General features: G+C 37.6%; 1 protein-coding gene across 1 annotated transcript in view; it reads right to left on the reverse strand.

Moving 5' to 3' along the window:
* The window catches only part of TMTC2 (transmembrane O-mannosyltransferase targeting cadherins 2), a 1,891,588-nt gene that overhangs the window by 1,293,739 nt on the left and 577,066 nt on the right, over positions 1–20,783 (reverse strand). Inside the window, exon 2 of the mRNA XM_044088436.1 lies at positions 9,047–9,617. Within this exon, the coding sequence (XP_043944371.1) occupies positions 9,047–9,617 (571 nt within the window). The remainder of the gene's footprint in view (positions 1–9,046; positions 9,618–20,783) is intronic.

A 20,783-nucleotide genomic window follows, 5' to 3' on the forward strand; every position in this document is an offset into this window, starting at 1 on the left:
GACATGACATGCCCCTGTTAGCAAAAATCAGGTGAGGGCATTCTTAGGGAAAGTGGGGTACTATAGAAAGTTTGTCCCCAATTATAGTACCATAGCTGCTCCCCTCAGAGACATGACAAGGAAAAACAGGCCAGATAAGGTAGTGCGAACTCCAGCATGTGAGCTTAAAGGAGCTTTGGGAGGACCCCCAGTGTTAGCCAGATGAGATTACAGCAAAGAATGTGTTGTGCAGGTGGATGCTTCGGGGGCTGTTCTTAGCCAGGTTTCCTCAGAGGGAGAACAGCACACAGTGATATATTTCAGCCATAGACTCCAACCCAGGGAGGAATGTTATGCAGGTGTACAAAAGGAATGTCAAGCCCTAGTATGGGCATTGCAGAAACTTCAGCCTTATCTGTATGGAAGGAAATTCAATTTAGTCGCAGACCATAATCCCTTAATATGGCTACATAGAGACAGCCAGCAAAATTCAAGTTATTAAGGTGGGGCTTAGGATTGCAGGCATATGACATGACAGTAGAACACAGTAGGGGGTCAGCAATACCAATGCAGATGGGTTCTCAAGACAGGGAATGGTTAACGTATTCCCAGACAGGCTTATTTACCTCAAGCCACATTTCTCAAGGGTCACTTAAAAAAACTAGCTTGAGTCTTCTAAGGGGGGGGGGTGATGTGATGATAGGAGGAACTGCCATCCATGCCAGGCAAAATAGGGCAGTAGATGTATGACTTCTGCCAGCACAGCTAGCTGAAATTTTGTAAATTATTATATGTCATTAGTATATCACACTGATATGCCTGTGATGAAAATGTATTTGTGAGCTTTGCTTGTGTTAATTGTGTTAAAATGTATCAACAGTGCACCCTGCTGAAATGAAGAGAAATGTTTTATGGTAACTGAATTAAATGTATATATTTTAATAGATGACACTGGCACAGCAACGGTTAACCAGTGCACTTATTTTAAGAAAAATAATGGAAATGTAAATGAGCTGTTAAATTGTTAAAAGTACCCCACAGTGCTGAATAGGACAGGAGAAGCTGGGTCTGGGGGAAGATCCTCTGTTCATTAGCTCATTGAAAAGAGGGGAGGCCCCAGGCACTGCCATAAACATTTGGATGTGTATTGTGGCCATCTGTGTTAATTCCTTCTTAGCCTCAAAGGGGAATACTGTGAGAACATAGAGTCAGGTGACCAGATGGGGTAATTTTGCCAGCCCTCTGGGAGATTATATTTTAGATATACAAAGATAAATCTCAGAGTATTGAGCATTCTGTTTGGAAGCCTGATGAGAAGCCCCTCACCCACAGTATCTTGCCTTGTGGTAGTAAGTAACTTAACTAGGGAACAGTAAAATTATTTTAGATTAAGTCAGGAATATACTGAAGCTTAGTTTAGATATTGTTTTTCTTTATTTGTCTGACTCTGTCCATCAATGTTCTTTTAATATTTCCTGAGATCTGAACTCTGTGATTTACTGTGAATATATATTCATATTTTCATGTACTTTTACTTTTTATTATTAAATATATTTAAAACTTTTATTGTATCTGATCCTTGTAGAAAGTAGTTAACCTTTTAGGGTGCTTATATTTATTTGGTGACACTGTGAGGGCCACTCCAGAAGACCTATCCATCTTGGTGACCTACTACTATTTGTATTAGTATTAATATTACACAGTATAATTGGATACCCTTTTAAGAACCTTATAGTAACTGACTTTGGCAATGATAACTGCCTTATAGTCTGGGCAAAGTTGGCTGAGCGAGTAATCTGTGCCAGCCTTTCCCAGGTGTGTGTGTGTGTGTGTGTGTGTGTGTGTGTGTGTGTGTGTGTGAAAATTAAATCTTAAAAAGTGTGTGTGTCAGCAACTTGGGGCAGGGACACAAAGCTGTGGGTTACAGAGACAGTGCTGGAAGACTTAGCTTGGACACTCAGCTGAGGACCTACCCCTACAGCTGTACCCATGGGGAGTCTTATTGGAGATCCGGAGGGAAACTGTACTTGATGCAGAGAGGTCTGTATCTGGAAATACTGAGTGTATCCATTTGTATTCCAAGTGCATGTCCCTCTCCAGTGTCAGTGATAAGGATTCAGGCTCCTTGATTACTGGCCCAGCATGGGGACAACACATATTGGAGGCCGTCAGATACTGGTAGCTGTGGTGGGTATCACTGTTAGAAGTGATTTAAATGGAGAATGAAGATTAGTAGTGGATAGATCTGATGAAAGGTTCTTATCGTGAAAGCGCTAATCATTGTTTTAATGTTTTTATTTTATCTCCATTAAAGTGCATGTACTTCAGAGTGGTAGTTAGATTGTATTTCATTGGATTTCTACACTATCTTTTACACTGCCAACTTTTGGTAACTGCTGGTGTGCTTTTTTACTTGTCTCCTTCAGTAATATGTCCAGGTATGCAGAAGCACCACCTCACCTCCCCTCACATCTCCATATTCAGACTGAAACCTGTTGCTTTCTGGTGTAACTTCAGGGCTATTTACACACTTTTATGTAAATGAGTTCATTACATATTCAGGTCTATGAAGCAAACTCATGCTCATACATGTAAATCCCCTTAACAGTCTAGTAGCTGTTCCCTTATTGCTTGTGTGTTAATCACATTATGCATTTCCGATAGAGGGGTGTGTTCACAAGAGGTCCTCCACACTTCCGTAGTCATCCTGAAAGTCCAGGATTTGTACAACCTCAGAGAGCCACTCTTCGTGGATCACTACTGCGAGTATGCAAATCCCTGGGCTATGAATACTGCCCTATATCTCCAGTATCGTGAATGTGTCCACTTTCCTCTAATATTATTAGTGTGTGAGACAGGATGTGGTTCATCTCTTTGAGGAATTCATTTCATGTTACTCTGTCAAAACCTGGAGAAAACAAACTAGTCCTAAGAGCCCAAATTAGTTCTTTACTGATGCGACAAGAGGACACACGCAGTGAGTTTGATTAACAACCTTTCCCTCTACGACAACATAAAAGCAGACAACATTAGAACTGAACCAGACCCTCTGTGGAATCACACTGCTGGCTTCTCAAATTACAGTGATGTAAGACTGTTACAGCCCCTTTAGGAATCCAGTGTGGTTTAATTTAGCATTCTTTTCTGGGTTGTAGTTCGAAGAAATGTATTGTATTATTTTAGTTATCTGTGCCTAAATCTTAAAATCAAAATGCTTTCTCAGATCATGTTAAGCACACAATATATGTTTTAAATATTAAGCAAGCACATTTTTTTCAATTCAGGACCTTGATTTTATTAAGGTGGGAAAATGTTATACGTTACTGGCTATGAAAATGTGCACGTTTTTACAACAAGCAACAAAACGTGCACTGTTTATGTCGTTAGGTCAAAGTATGAAGCCTTCACTTGCATAAAGGAGTGTCAAACGTCATGCAAAATACTGTGTCATATGTTTATTACCCATGAAGGTCATGCAATGTGTCTGAAACAAAAGGGGAGAAAAACAAATTGTTTACCATCAGATCTCCAGCTTGGTGGATGCTTTTGAAATGGTCTGATTAGCAAACAGCGCTGTAAGTTTTTTAAGTTACATCTTGCTTCAATATTATTCCCCTTAAACATCAAACTGATGTACCTTCAACAAATTTATGTTTTACACAGTTCAAAATAACCCCACTTTAGTACAAATAATCATTTTTTTATTATTTGTATATGCATTATGGTTAAAGGATGGAGGAAAACTAAGGTAGAATTTAACTTTAATATAAACTAGAAAATGCAGAGGACATTATTTAAAAATCTGAAATTTAGGCAGTCTTGGTATATACCCCATGCCTGTCTACATTTCATATGTCAAACTATGAAAAAATAACCATGCAACTCCATACAACACAACTCGAAAGTAGATAACACCAGCAACAAATCAGTGTGATAGTCATCTGTACAGATGTTTGGGTTAAAATATATTTGTAAAGTTACCTGTGTTAAAAATGTATCAACAGTAAGTCCTGCTGGACAGAAAGAATGTATGCATGCATATTAAGTTGTATTGTTGCATCTGAGAAAATGTATATGTTTATCAGAGAACCCTGGAAGGGTAGAAAGCATGAAACTGTGTTATAGCTTTCAGATACTGTCACAGATCTTATCAAAGCTGTGAGTGTATTGTACTAGAGTCAGGTGACGAGAGGTGATGTCATCCTCTAACCAGCATCTGGTTTCTTTGGAACTCTCGCAGCAGCATTTTGAAACCTGACAGGAGAGATTTCTGGCAGGATACATATATCTCACACATCCACACAGATAAAGAGAGACATCATCCAGCTTTTGCTGCAGTAAGACACTCAGCACACATCAGCTTGCCTTGCTTTAGTAAATAGTCAAGGAACAGCAATTCTTTAGTTAGTCAGGGACATTTAGTGAGCATACATTTTGTGCATCTGTAAGAAACTATCCAACTGTATTATTTTATGGCTCTGTGGTTGAATCTCCGTTGTTTATTGTATTCAGTATTTTCTTGTTTTCTGTTTTATTTATCATTAAATGTTTTAATAGTTTTCATGTGACTGGTCCTTTAGAGAATACTTTTAACATCTTGAGAGTACTTATGCTTGTTTTAGTGACACTGTGGTCACTTCTGAAAGCCTTGCTGCTTTGGTCATACTCTACCAATTATATTAGTAATAATTTTACACAGTATAATTGAGTACCCTTTCTAACAGCCTTAGGGTAGCTGACTGGTGGTAGTGTGATTACCTCAGAGTCTGGGCAGGAAGGGGCACAGCTAGTAAATCTGCACTTTTTCCCAGGTGTGTGTGTGTGTGTGTGTGTGTGTGTGTGTGTGTGTGTGTGTGTGTGTGTGTGTGTGTGTGTAAAATTAAAATATCCAAGTGTGTGTGTCAGCTACTGGGAACAGGGAGACAAAGCTCCAAAGTGGTTAGTGTGGAGTTCTGTGTGGGTCTGGAGAGAAGAGGACAGTCCAGCACCAGGTCTGGAGTATGCTTCCTGTGTGCTCTTAAGGGAAATTGTACTTGGTGCAGGGAGCTACTTCTGAAAATACTGTGCGAATCTATCTTTGCTCTTAGTGACCATTCCTCACCGGACTCAGTGGTGAGGATTGCATCTTCTTGATTGCTGGCCTGGAGTAGGGACCTGTCACATGTATAATAAAATCCTGTCTGAAAATAAAGCAGAGCTATGACTTTGTGCTGTTAGCAGTTTGCCATCTTGGCCACTTCCTTAAATACATATATTTTAATGGGATAATTTATACAAGCATTAATCAGACATTTGTAAAACACTCATCTTAGAACACTGCATGCAAATGTTTAGTATTAGCTATATACAAATCATTAGTATTTATTCTATATAGATCTTCAGCATTTACTGCAGATAAATTGCTATCATTTACTGTACCTAAAGTGTTCATAACAGTAAAAGTGTCTCCATATATAACTTCATGCAAGATATTTATCTGAGCAGAATAAGGTCCAGTTTGGCAGATATTCTTAAGTGCAGGTGGAATAAAGAGAGTAGTCAAAAATAAACACATTACAGAAGATTAATTCCACATCTAGACAGCTCATCTTATCACCTCCACAGGAGGTTAGGAGCAAATTAAAATTGATTTAATATAAGAGAAAAAAGAGATCAAAACTTCAAAATATGAGGGTCATATACCACAGCAGTTTCTGAAATCACTTTTCAGAATTATGTTTAAATTTTACCCACACTGCTGTCAAGTTAAATAATTGCTGCAGTAATTTATGGAAAACCTAACCTACAGATAAATGACTTGGCCCTGCACTAACATATAGACCTATAATTCATCACAGTTGTCAGACAGTTTGTGCCATATATCATGAAAGGGGGGACAGCTAGACTTAAACACCTTACTCTGGAGAACTGTTCCTGCTTTTACATTTGCTTGGAGGAACTTACTTATACTTGCTGTTTACTAAGATAGCATAAACTGGCCACACTCTTTCAAGTCACTCCTAAACTACGACTTACTCTGGTATCCGTATGACAGATGTATCAAACAATAAATGCTCTGTACAACAAGGGTAGCTACTTGGGTTTGAATCCTATCAGGACACATGCATTTCATGTGTCCACTTCATGTAAGTCATTTAACTTCTTGTAATCTAGGGTTAACACTGAGAACTGGTACATCTTTCTGGTTTGTTAATATTAAAAACATACTTGAACATTTAAAAACTATAAACAGTCAGTACCAGGTTAAGACTGAAATTCAACAAGGTTCAGCAGTCTGAAAACTACATTAGAATATTTTTTCAATAGTTATTTTTCACTATTTGATCACAACGTACTCTCAAAAGTAAACTGTAGTTAATAATGCCTGGGAAAAACTAAAATGGACAAATATATACAATACACATTACAAACAAATGACCATCTAGCAGTGATTTTTAAGATTTCTAAGTATATAAATGCCATATGAACTGATAAACCTACTGAACAGATGCAGGGAATCCCATTATGCAGTCCCAAGTTTGTTTCTTAGACTGGTGTATCTGAAGGCTGGGAAATGACAGACCAAGTGCCCCAAGGTAATTCACTTCTCCAGAGGTTGTAATGGTCAGTCAGATACCTTGGAAAATATGAATGGAACCTTGTCTGTATGTGAGCCTGAGACATATTAATGATTATTCAACAAACAGGACCACCCCATCCTGTTGACATTAACAATGAAAGCCCCCACCAAACCAGCATGATTCTATGAAAATGTCACTTAAAATAACACCCTTTGACAACTATCTGATCATGAAACTCCAGATCTTCTACAGTAAAGCCTCTGAAGATCTATCCAGCCAGGACAACTTTGTGCAGCATCAGCCATGAGGTAGAGAAGGCTAGGATAAGACTGATGAAAGGTCAAGAGAAACTGAGAATGGGATGAGCCTTAGCAGGAAGCTAAAAAAGTCTGACTAAAGCTGGGAAATCTGAATAACATATTCAGGTGCAGATAGGACAAGAAAGTGCACAAAAAAATCCAGTAAAAAACAGCAGAACCAAGGAAATGACGTTAACAAAGCTGCATATTTTGTAACTGGAAACAGAATGAAAAGCACTAGTCATATACAAGTTGCAAAACTTGTCTCAATACAAGATAAGAGCTTTAACTGTAGAATATGAGTCTTTAACCAAATGTGTACGAGCTTTCTAGATTTCAGGAGATCTAACCTCCTCAATCTTGAAACACACTGCAGTGTGTAACAGGATATTTACAACGGGTCTGTATTGCATCCTCAAAATTCATCTTCATCGAATACAAATTCAGCGACACCAAAACACCGAATCACACTTCCGCAAACCGCCAAATCTTTCCCAGGGTAAGGAAACACTTGCCCCGATCACACTGCAAAACAGACTGCACTAAATCAAACCCACCTAACTGGGGGGCTTCATCCCCACACACCCCCAATTCATCTCATCTCATATCAACGCCAAGATAGCACTACAGTGGAGGAAAAGGGCAAAGTTGTGGTGTCTGCCAAGTGTTTCCTTACCCTGGGAAAGATTTTGTGGTTTGCTTAAGTACCTTTCAGTGTTTAGGTGTAGCTGAATTTGTATTCGATGAAGATGGATTTTGAGCATGTAATATAGACGCATTTACAATGCCTCTGTTCTTCACACTTCCTCTACTACCTGCAAAGCTAAGGACCATAGCTTGTCATGTGCCACACCCTCCTTGTGGAACTACTTGCTGATACCAATCACAGAACTAAATACCACCTGTAACTTCTCTTACCCACAACAAGCGTGCATATTGGCAACCAGTATAACACCTACCTATGGGACTCAACATCTAGTACTAAATATTCCATGCTCTGCCTGTTTGTCATAATGATATTGATAACTGTTCTGCTGGTAGGGACTCACGTATCTGTATATATGTTTGCACTTTTCTATATGGGCACTTTAACCCGTCTGGTTAGATCCTGAAAATGGGACATGGGCTTATTTTGTTAACAAATTTAAAGTAAAATCAAATAAATAAGATTTTAAGCTCCAAAATAACCAATCATTTCCATCTCAGTCAAAATATTTTGTAAGATGTAACCATTCTCACATATTTCTTTCGGCTGGGAATGTACAGTATCAGTGGTACAAACTCATCCCAGGTACAATATATACACAATATATATTTTTCAGAATGATGAGGCATACTAGTAAACAAACATTTCTTCTGAGGAAATAAAATGACTACAGCTATAAAGGCACAGTTTTCTCTATTGTTTCTTAGAGATACCCATAGTTCCAGGTTGTTACCAGATTCTAAATGCACTTGCTATTTCGCTTTCATGTCATTCCACATTTTAGTGGCACAGTCCTTATACTCCGCATAATAGTTTTAAAATGAGACTTACAGAAGAATAACTACACAGGTCGTTGCCTGGGCATTGAATATCACAGCCAAGTAAGTCAGCTTTTGGAACTGAATATAACAACAAGCACCTAAAGCTTTAATGAAAACTGCCTTTCTAAGGGGGGGGGGTCAAGACCTTCAACACCCCCATGCAACGGCTTTTACCCTACGTACCCTCTTCACTAAATTAATCACTGTACCTCAGGGAAAGGTGAGTTTCCCAGCATCAACCTCTGTCAAACAGTGTGCATTTTTAAAAGCATGTAAACAAAGTGGCCATCAAAACTAGCCATCTCTATCATAGACCAAGACTCTCCAGTAAAACAGTCAGAAGGATTACGCAACACTCGGATCACTAAACAAAGATAAGAAAAAATGCCACTCAAAAAACTGCTTATAGGCTCAGTTCTTCCTGATCTTACATTAAAATGAGATGCAGCAAAAAAGAGCAAAGTTAACAATTAAAGAACTCATACATTTATTTTTGCTTCAATGCTTTGCAAAGGATCGCACCCTCACACACAATTTCATATACAATAATGAATAATAAAAGCTGTACTGAATGTTAATATTACACAATGGCTCTATCTCACATTTTACACAACTGTGTGTTTGTGCTTATATCTATTTTAACAACTTCAATAAATAAAACAGAAAAGAAAAGTATCTTACCTTATAAATATCAGGAATTAGTTGATGTATTTTCATTTTATGAAAAACAAATATGTCATAAACTGCAGAAACTGCCAGAACAGTTACACCATGTTCTTTCCACAGCATGCTGCATGCAGCAAAAACTAAAGCACACATCAGCCAGGGCCAGCTGCGCTGAGTGGAATTCCTTTTCGTGCAGTGGTTCACATAGCAGATTAAAGTGAGCAGAAAAAAGAGGCCAGCTCCAACATCTGCCCTTCCTACAATCCCTGCCACTGCCTCTGTATGGATTGGATGGGCTGCAAACAGTAGGCCTGAAAGCAAGGTCCAGTGCCCATCTCCAAAAAGAGTTCTGGAAAAGTTTGTAAAAAGACCTGTGACTGCAGTGTGTAACAATATATTTACAAGATGAAAGCCCCATGGGTCCAGGCCTCCAATGGCATAGTTAAGGCGGAAGGAGAGAGTACAGAGTGGTCTGTAGGATTTGTGGCTGCCACTGTGTGTCAGAAGGGTTCCCCAAAAGTCATTGTAGAAAATATGTATCCATGGTGTTTCCGGAAGAAGATCCTGATTTGTCTTAATTGCACGGCTGAAAGGAAAAAACAGGAAACAAAGGTTGAGTTAAAATTTGTCTTTCATGTCTGATACTAAAATACCATCTATATCATAAAAGGGCATCTATATATGTATATAATGACTGAAAAGAAACTTTGTCAAGCTTTTTAAATGCACCATTAAACCCATCTGCAGCATTCTTTTACAAGGATGTGGAAACACCACTCTTTAACAGTTTATCACATTAAACGCTATTGACACATATGTTACATATTAGTTGGCAGTAGACCAAAAGATTGCATGCATGCTTTCATGTAATTTGGCCAAGATCCTACTTCCAGTGTATCAACATTTCTTTGTATTTGTTTTCCTGATGTATGTCTCTATAATATCGAAACAGTTTAAGAAGAATGACTGATAGCTTAATAAACACTAAATAAATTAAATAATAAAATCATAAGAAGAGTAAACATGTTGAAGGAAATGTCCATCAAAAATTTACAAGAAGGCATGACTCTAGCTCCGGTTGATTAAACTGGCAGCAAGGTCACATCCATCAGAAAAATAATAACCCAATTATGTTTTGCAATAATGTTTGGAAAATTTTCATAATGAAATTTTAGAAAAAAAATAATAATCCAAACAAAGGCACACTACTCAGGCTGTATTCAACAGGCTCAAATCCAAGTATTTCCTTAAAATGAGGAATGGTCATTAAGAGTTTAGCCATACAAATTCAGAGCAGTAGTATGGAAAGGGAACTACAACATTGCGGTTTATTTATGCAGCTATTCTGTGAATTTGGCATAAAGGGAAGGAGACATGCTCTACTTGCTAAAGATTATGTAAGCACAAATACTGAACAAACTTTGCCAAGATCATTAGCTGTGAGATGCTGAGAGAACAGCTGAAAGTGACACTGCTTTACAAAAGTAAATAAACACTATAGCAAGGAAATGTGGCACAAAATAAAACAGGATCGGGCTGTAGAAGCATTACAAAATATCTGAACTGCAAAAGAGAAACAGTTTGACAATGAGGTAGAGCTACAAGCTTTTACCGTTTGACAATCATAAGTGAGAACTGCAAAATGAAAGTTCACTGGATTATACGCTAATTCTGAACCATATTGTCTTGAACAACTCCCATTACTGTGAGGTACAGCGATCTTGGAGTTAGTATAGTTAAGTAACAAGACTATGCTGGCACAGCCCACCAAGTTATGGGATGCAGGGGGGTGAAACCCATGCATAAAACGGTCGTGTACTGTTACAGCAAATTTTACATTTCACTGTTTTATTTTGAAGTTGTCCATTATGTTTGCCATTTTATTGTCAAACAATAAAGTGTCAAAGTTTAGTCAGGCATCCACAGTTTCAAGGCACTGAATATGTGCTTAAAGGTTCCATGACAGTAATACAGGGAACTCCAGTGCAAGTGTCCTGAGAAAGTATGACACTCACTTTAGGAATACTGTGAACAAAGTCACTAGTCAGAGACAAAATATGATGCCCCAGTAAGGATGAAGTAACAGAAAAGGTGATGAAAGGTTTCTGCTTTACCAAATACAAAACACAAAAAAACAGTGTCCATAGAAATGTTTGGTATTCAAGAGTCTCCTTTTGTTGTGGTCGACATTATAATTTAGTTTTGCAGAATAAAAAAAAAAAAATTGAGCCCTTTAATGTTTGTTGCAGTATTTTAAATTAAGAGGGTAGCATTTAATTTCAGATGTTCTGTATCAACTCTTCACAGTATTTTCTTCGCAGAGAGTCACTGTAAACTTGAATCATAACATTTGAGCTTCCCGCCTGTTTTTTTTTGGCTGAGCAGAGCTTTCATCAGCAATTCTCCTTTGTCCCTGTGAAAAGCAGTTTGTTGGACTGTAGTAGGTATGCTAGGCAATCGTATATAGCCAGCACTGCTAGGAGCTTTCTTCAGTTCTCCGTACTTTCAGTGCTTCACATCACATATTGGTTGTGGAATAATTTTACAGAAGTATTGGCTTGTACTTGTTAATTGTGTTTTTTTAAGAAATCCCCAATCAAATTAATAAACCTATTATTATGGTAAAGGAATGTTAGTTTACAAACTATGATTATAACTTTTTTTCTTTTTAACTTAAGAAAAATGGTTAATGCAACATTTATTCTGAAACAGCGGGACAGATTTGTGTCCCAGAGACTCCCCCATCTATGGAATAAACTCCCTTTCCACATCAGAGTACCTCTTTACCCCTTTTTAAGTGCAACCTGGATAACTGGATGGGAAATAGAAAATATACCCCTGGGATTCCACCTGTGTCCTTGCTGGACAGAGGCATCGGGTGCTGATTTGTCTAAATATGGCTAAACTCTTGGCTAGGCTTATAAGGGCCTCAGGGACAACAGCCTAGTAACCTACTATGATCCTATGAAACAAGGAGAATGGACAGAGTTTAGCTTTGTGTTTTTTAATATGAGTAGCATAAGCAGCTTTTACATTTTCCGTCTAGTTGCTTTTATTTTCATTTCATGTGAGTTAAAGGACAGGGAGTGATTTTACAAACAGTGTATAGCTCATACCAGCACCTTCAATGGTAGCTGTGCTGTGGTCATTCCTTGAGAAAACAAGGGTAGAACATGGCTAGGCTTGTAAGGGCCATTAGCCTAGTAACTTCCTATGATCCTATAAACTGATCTAAGTATTGACGTGTATGGATGAGTATATAAAATATAATACTTATACTTAGCATCAATTACCAATCAAGATTACCAGTGGCAAAATCAATATTTCCACATTCTTACATACAAAATATTTTCAGCTTCTGGCATACCAGAAACAGTAATCCCTGACTAAAACTAGTCCATCCTGTAACAACCAAGAGTTTAAGGAATTCTGTGAGTGTCACAAAGTTATACACAAAAATGAGACTCCACTTTGGAAGAAGCCTCTGGATTAAACATTTCATGCAATGTATTAACAAGGCAATAAGAGTTGCCATGTCCAAGTGTATCCACAATTAACAACAATAAACAGTATATTAAGAGCTTAAAGAATTAGGTACATCTTATGGGTGGCTTCACCACTCATTGTTAATTATGTAAACCTTCAGAAAAAAAGTGATTTATGTCTTCAGACCAGATGGTGCACCACATTTGTTAGAGACCACATTGCCTTAAGGAAGATTCTGAGAGACCCAAAAAGAGAACTTACTGAGAATCAATTATCAGATCATAGCTTGTTACATGACCCCATCTATATCCCCTGAAGCCTGAGTTAGATTCCTAAATATTCCATGCAAACTTGCTATAGCCAGAAACTCCATCAGCCTGGGAGACTTTAATTGCATATTTTCTTTTTATTGTTACACTCTGCCTATTTTTATGTAGCTTTTCTCCCTAGGCCTCTGCCTTCTGCTGATCTACTGGGAAATCTATACATTACATGTAGGATATGCCCAAAATTACTTATTCCCTGGTACAAGTTGTCAAAGAACACACTACAGGACAACATATTCTTGACCTGGTCCTTACAAATATAGCATATATATATATATATATATATATATATATATATATATATATATATATATATATATATATATATGTCTACTTTGAAACATCTAAAACCCATAACATCTAATTTCATAATCTTGAGACCAGAACATCTAAAACCCAAAACATCTAAAACACATAACATCGAATTTCATAACATCTAACACTACAAATCACAAGAAAATAACATCCCCTCCACATATAACGACACCAAACTACCAAACACACTTTTTACTACATTTCTTCAGGGGGGCAAGCCCCGCTGCACCCCCCCCATGTGGGGGTCTCTGCCCCCCCACCCCACCCCCGTAACTTAAATATACCAACTCCAAGATCGCACTACAGTGGGAAAAAGTTAATTTGCTAACCCCACTGTATCAAGCCCCGCTGCAGAAACATAGTAAAAAGTGTGTTTGATAGTCTGGTATCATTTTATGTGGAGGGGGGTGTTATTTTCATGTGATTTGTACTGTTAGATGTTGTGAAATTCAGTGTCATGGGTTTTAGATAATTTGAGTGTTAGATGTTCTGGTCTCAATGTTATGAAATTAGATGTTATGGGTTTTAGGTGTTTTGAAGGGGACCCATATATATATATATATATATATATATATATACATATACATATATATATATATATATATATATATATATATATATTGTGTGTGTGTGTGTGTGTGTGTATTACACCCATGGTGTTCCCTTCACTGGATTATCCCAGTCACAAACTGAAAAACTTCTCCATCAAATTCCTTAAACCTTCAGATGCAAATCTCACTGAATTCAAGAACTTCAGTTGTACAAACTTTCTAAAATTCCATGACAAAGTCTCCATTTTCACATATAGCTGTACTACTCAAGATCTTGATGTGGTAAGTGCTTATGCACAGACAATTTCTATTATCTCTTCGATAAATGTATTAGCTTATCTGTCCCAACTAGCCCAAGACAAAATGGGAAATTTAAGAGTATGCCAGCGTGGTGCCCCATAAGCATAAATAAACCACTTGGTAAAAGAAAAAAATAAACTTTTTAAGAATATACAGCAAAACAAAAGTTTTGCAAATCAAGGGAAGTATCAAGACTTTAGCAGAGGAATTGAAAAAGGCCTTCATGAAAACAAAGGCATCCCATGAACTCTGACTGGCATTAGAAGTGAAAGACATCTTCAAATCCTTCATTAAATCACGAGGATAAAGAGTAACATTCTGCATTGTTCAAAGCCTATTCTAAATGAAAATACCCACACAGATCTAATGGCTATTGCCAACATATCAGCAAACAGATTCAGTGTAAACATCACCCCAGAAACAACTACACAAACTCCATGTATCCTTGAAGGTCTCTGATGTCCAGTTATCACTAAAGAACATTTAATAAAAGTACTTTCTAAAACAAAAAAAATACATGCTCAGTGAGACTTGATAATACACCCAGCTGTCTAAAAACAACATTAAGCAAGTTCTGACAGACCCACGTCTGAATCTATTCAACCTGAGTTTAGAAACAGGCTTTATTCCGGAGGTATGGGGCACAGCTGTAGTGATGCAACTTTACAATGGTGAACCCATTACTGACCCTGGAAATTACAGACCCATATCTACTGACATATCATAATGGACCAAATTAACTCTTGATATCGAAATTCTTACCAGACTAGACTTCCTTAAATTAGGTTTTGTCAGGGTAGATCCTGTCTGATGACTGGTGAACTTCTTTGAGAAGGTAACATAGGCAGTGGACAGTGGGCATGCTGTCCATACAATGTACCTTGACCTTGCCTAGGCGTTTGATACTGTACCTCTTGCCAGCATAATAAACAAACTAAATGCACCCCAAATTGACTCCTGTATAGTCATATGGATTGCAAATTGGCTGAAAGACAGAACCCAAACAATGAAGGTCATGGATGCTTCTCCAGAGAGCATGAAGGTGACCAGTGGAGTTCCTCAGGGATCAGTTTTCGGACCTCAGTTATACAGCATCTACTTCTATGACTTCTGAATCACAAAAAGGATCTCTGATTAACCAGGTTTTCAGATGATTGTAAACTAGGTGTCATCTTCAAGTCCCCCTACAACAAAGAGGCACTCCAACATAAGCTTATATTTGTTAACAACTGGAGTACTAAAAACAGGCTCAAATTTCACAAACTGTAATGTTGCCTCATTTGGTACACTCTCTCTCAACTCTCTCGACTACTTCCCGGACCTTGACCATGTCTCATAAATAAAGGGAACAGAGATTTTACAAAGCTAACTCTTTCTCTAAAACTGATTTGCAAATTGTTAATGTAAAATCTTTTTTATAGTTGAAAAAATAATTTTGGCAAGTCTCTAAATAAATTGCGGGTATAACATTCACAAGGAAATTTATTTATTTATTTATTTATTTTACATTTGTTGACCGGGCTAGTCTAACTGGATACATGTCCATTTTCAGTAGAGGCCCGGGGAGAAAAGCTCCAGGAAAACATGCAGAAATTAAAAAAGTACAAAAAAAAGGTAGCCATTGTTTCAAAAATGAATTAAAAACTCAAAAATCTCAAAAATAATTTTTTTTTCAGTTGAAAATATTAGAAACTGCCAATTTTACAAGGCTATATGGGCAAGCCTGCAGCTAATAGTTTTCAAAATTTTGTCTCAGATTTTCAGCATTTTGACTCAGTTTTTCAGCATGTTTATTCTACCAGTGTTGATTATGACCTAAAATGCTATAACTTTTCAAACCTTGTCTGAGGAATGATTTCATACAACAAACAAGGAACAGACCTGACTGACAGAAGTGTTCAATGACACTGCCAAAGAGATATGAGTGGGCAACTTAAAATAGCCACTGGAATATACTGGCAGCCATTAATGTCCTCTGAAAAGCAGTCAAGTTAGAAAACCTGCTACAGTGCTTTATAATTATTGTGTTTAGCACAGTCTTTTTCCAGTGCAAGACTGAAAAAGGCATTAGCTGTTGGAGGAATGATCCTACAAGTACAGGTGGTAAATGCAGGTGAGATGGGGCAGGGATGGGTTGGTAGATTTGCAGGGGGTGGGCACAGTACAATATCTGTCATACACTTGAATCATAATCTTTTACTATGCCAGACAGCACTGCAGTGCATGGTCAGTCTGAGTTCTACGGTGTAATGCAAAACCAAAGCAGGGTTATTTTGTAATGCAAATTCACATAATATTTGTCAGCTAATCCTGATAAACATGGGTTCAAAGCTTTACTTTGACACTGTCATGCTTGTTTTTCTGTCATTGTTAGTGCAGATGCAAAATATTGGAGTTGCATTAAGCCATATTATGAAATAACTAAAAACAATTAGTCTAATACAGAAACTGTAAAGAATAATTAGGAGGAATTTCAACATCAACGTGCTTACAAAATATTACCAAAACTGAACAGGGGTTTTACTAAAATAAACTGAAAATGCCATCATCTTGTATTTTTTTTCATATACTAGTTTTCTCTGATTTGATCGTGTACAGTTTCTACATGGCATCACAAAGTTATGCTTTGAGAATCTCATCACAATTACATGCCAGTTAAATCAGAAGCAAAATATGAATCCTCATATATTACTGATTAGTCAATCATGTAATTATTGAAAATCCCACTGAGGTGACTACTGAAGGCAGGGCCGGCCTTGGGTCAACTGGTACCCCAGGCAAAAGGACTCCACAGCACCCCCACCACCACCTGCTGCCCCCATCCTAATCAACCTACTGCATCCAGATTACTTTTTTACTTCATTTTTCTCACCGTTTGTCTTACTCTTCAGTTTTTCCTGTTTTCATTCAACACATTTTAAAACAACAACTTCTTCACTACAAAAAATAAACAAATACTGGAAAAGTGCCCCTGCTGGAGAGGCATCCTAGCCAGCCGCCTAGTTGGCCTATGCCTAAGGCTGGCTATGGAAGGCATTAATTACTTTTTCACCAGTTTGGAGGAGATATGATAAGCAGCATCATGTAGAAGTAAGTACAGTTCTGACTCTGTGTCAGGGGTGTATTTACTCTCACACAGGTACAAACCATGAGTAGCGTAATACAACTTCTGAATTGCCTCATAGCATTGTCTGGTTAAATGACTTGCTCAGTCGCACAACAAGTAAATGCAGGCTGAGGGAATCAAACTCTGGACTACAGGAAGCAGCTCATTAACAGTTTTAATCTTAATCTACTGCAACAATGGCCACATTAGTCTGGACACAGGGACACGGAGTGAAAGGTAGAGTGCTTTTTTCATCCATGGAACTCAATAAGCCCAGCAAGCTCAAATCCTAACTGAGTGCTATGCAGCATTTACAAAACAGTTTTAAAAACTGTTCCAAAGAATCACAATAAAATCCCATCATAATTCTTCCTGTTCCTCTGTTCAGTTACTGCTTATGATACCAAAGCCAAAAATAGAATTCATTAAAAATATCAAGTCTAAGAAATTAACCTTTCACTGCTTTCCTTCAGTGGTAATTCATCTCCTGACTTTATCAAACATAAGATCCGTAATGAATTAATGTTTGAAATGTAAACGTAATTATTTGGTAATTTAAACATCCCATTTGCTAACAGTTTATTTTATCCATTTATGTAGACTCCTGAGGTCACACTTGATGAAGAAATTCTTTGCAGGGGCTTACAACTTTCTGCATGCCTTTTATATACAGGCACCTATGGTGTACGCCTTGACTCTAATATTGTAAAGGTTCAACATTTCTGAAATTCTAGTGAAAAATGATCTCTTTAATGTTAAGTTATACTCACAGATGATGGCCTCAGCACAAACAAGAAAGGAAAAAAAGAAACGAAAGGAAGCAGTGTAGGAAATGAGTAATGAAGTCATGAAAGAGCAAGACTTTTTAAGGCAAAGGGAACGTAGTTCCTCCTTTTGTAGGAACCTGTATCGGCAAAAAGGAATGTTAATCTTATTTTTAATGTAAAAAGCCCTATAATACAGAAGGTTGAAATGTATGTACTAATCGTTTATTTTTATTTTCTGTAGTGTGCTTGACAACAGTATTTATCCCTGCGTTCCTCATACATAATTATGAATAACAATACACAAGTCACCGGAGCACAAGGCAGGGGGATGGGGTTAAGATAATAATTAGAGGAAGACATGATAGTCTGCTTTCATCCCTCAGGAATCCATATTTTTGTTTAATTGCTCTCTAACACATTAGTCCTAGGAAGTTTCAATCCTGGGTATACTCAATGTTTTTTTTATTTAATTAATTTTGTAAAAGCTACCCAGCAGTGGCCCAATTACTTTCTAACACACTGCTTATCAGATGATATATTTCCTGCTAAGAGTCTCTCACCATATGTGACAGACCACACAATTTTCTTTTTAACAGTGCAAAGTTAATAAAATTGCATAACTAGTAATCACAGAGGCCATTTAATCAACCAGAGAGCCCCGTGCTGAGAAAGGAAACCCTGGGGCAGTTACAATTTTCTATACACTAACAAGAAATGCTGGTACTCATGACTTACAAAATACCGCACTCAAGATCAACACATGTGAACAGTCCCATGCTTGAACACAGAATGTCAACAAACGCCATGATTCTTAATTACTGAATGAAACAAATGCTTCCACCAGGTTATGACCACTTATGAAACTGTGAACAAATAAACAATGCCTAAACCTCAAACACAATGCTTTCTCAATCCAAATACAATTTCAAACTCTGTTAAAAAGTAGTCAATCAGACTACCCGGTAGTTAAGCAGGCACAGAAAATTACATGCAAGTACACAATATTCCAATAGAAGGCAGGATAACTTATTGCCCAGTCTACTCTGTACTAACCTGGGGTCACAAAAGGGGAACAGATACACACTACAGGGCAGCCAGCACTGCAAAATTACCCTCAGATGTTGGAGTGGTATTTGCTCCCTTAGTTCTTTGTCACAACATGGGGACAAAGCTCTAAAGAACTCTATGTCCATACTAACAAAATTGTCAGGAAATAAAAAGAGAAAAAAGAAGGAAAATGACCTGTTTACAGGCTTGTGCATCTTCTATTTCTCAGAATGGCAATGTTGTTGGAAACCCTAATACAGACAGTAAGCCATGCAAAGGACTAATAGACTGAACAAATAAGTCATGGCATGTTCTTGGATGGCAATATATACACTTGAAAGATGATGTAAAGGAAATACCCCCTGGATATAGAACTAAATATGAGATGGAAGGCGACTTACAATGTAGTAAAATAAATCCCAGCCTGGTTTAAAAAAAAGAAAAAAAAAAACAGAAGCAGCAGCAGCTTAACGTTGTACACTGCTATGTTTTTCACTGTACCTCACCATATGCACAGTAATTTTAAGAGGTAACCAGAAAAGCCTAGGTCTATATAAACAACTCCATTTTAAGAACTCCATTAATATTAAAAGATGCATGCTGCAGCGTAAGCAGCAGGGAATTACATTGATTATGCTGTGCGTTTTGGTTAATCTGAAGTGTACTGCTGTTGGCTTACTTCAAATAACATATTTACAGTCATTGATTTGCAAAGTCTGATTTCGTAATCAGCTCAGAAAGCCTAATTCCCTTCCTCGAGGACAAAGATTCTACTGCGTGTGATTCCACTGTCCCAGCTGGGTAGCTGGCACTTGGCTCACTCCGATTAAGCCCTTAGCAGTCTGTCTACAGTCTGTTCTCTCACGAGAGTTGTAGTCATTGCATTTCTGCATAATAGAGCAGTAACTCTTTCAGTGCTCCTTGTGCACTAAGAAACAAATCTGTCAAACATTAAGAATGTCTAAATATAGTACTTTCTACATAATATTAGGATCTGCTCTCTGAATACACACCTTACTACAGTTTATTACTGTACCAGCATTTCTGCTAAAACATATTCTGCAAAAACAGAATTCCCTTCAATCTTCTCATACAAATGACAACAATATTTTCTCCTGTTAGGACTGCATTCTCAAATAATTTAATGTCAGAGTGTGTGCGTGTGTGTGTGTGTGTGTGTGTGTGTGTGTGTGTGTGTGTGTGTGTGTGTGTGTGTGGTTCAAACTTGACCGACAAGAGTTTGAATTCCATTGATATTTGAAAAAATGGATTTGAAGCAGAATTCAAATCCTGCTTTCATAAGGGAATATCAAAGTCCACCACCTAACCTCCAGACTGTCAACTCATTCAAAAATGAAGGTCCTTCATTCTCGACATGAAGTAAGAAATGTTTGATGCACATAACTGCATAAACGGCACAACTAGGATTCCATTATGCCCCACATTACTTTACTGTCACTACAGAATTGTGTCACATCATACAGTTAGAAATTAAACACTATATTTAAGTAACAACATTGGGGTATGTTGTGCGTGAGCTTTTATTTACAGTTTCTGAATTTGTTTTGTGTTGCTTGGTTATGCAGTATGAATGGGCAGTATATCCTAGTTGCAACTGTCACTTCCTCAACTAACTCAAGTACAAAATAAATGCACAATTTTCAAAGCAAGTCACTGTGGCTGACACCCTTTTCCACAGGTAATAGTGACCTTGGAGTTAATTATATTAGAGTGCATGGGGGTAAAAATCTGCTGCCAATCATTAGCGGACCGGAATTCTGCTGTGGCGACCCCTAACCGGGAAAAGCCGAAAGACACAACAACAACTACAAAAGAGTGCATGGGGGTATAGCT

Source organism: Protopterus annectens, chromosome 11.part0 (assembly GCF_019279795.1).
Source record: "Protopterus annectens isolate FY-2018-M chromosome 11.part0, PAN1.0, whole genome shotgun sequence".
NCBI lineage: Eukaryota > Metazoa > Chordata > Ceratodontiformes > Protopteridae > Protopterus > Protopterus annectens.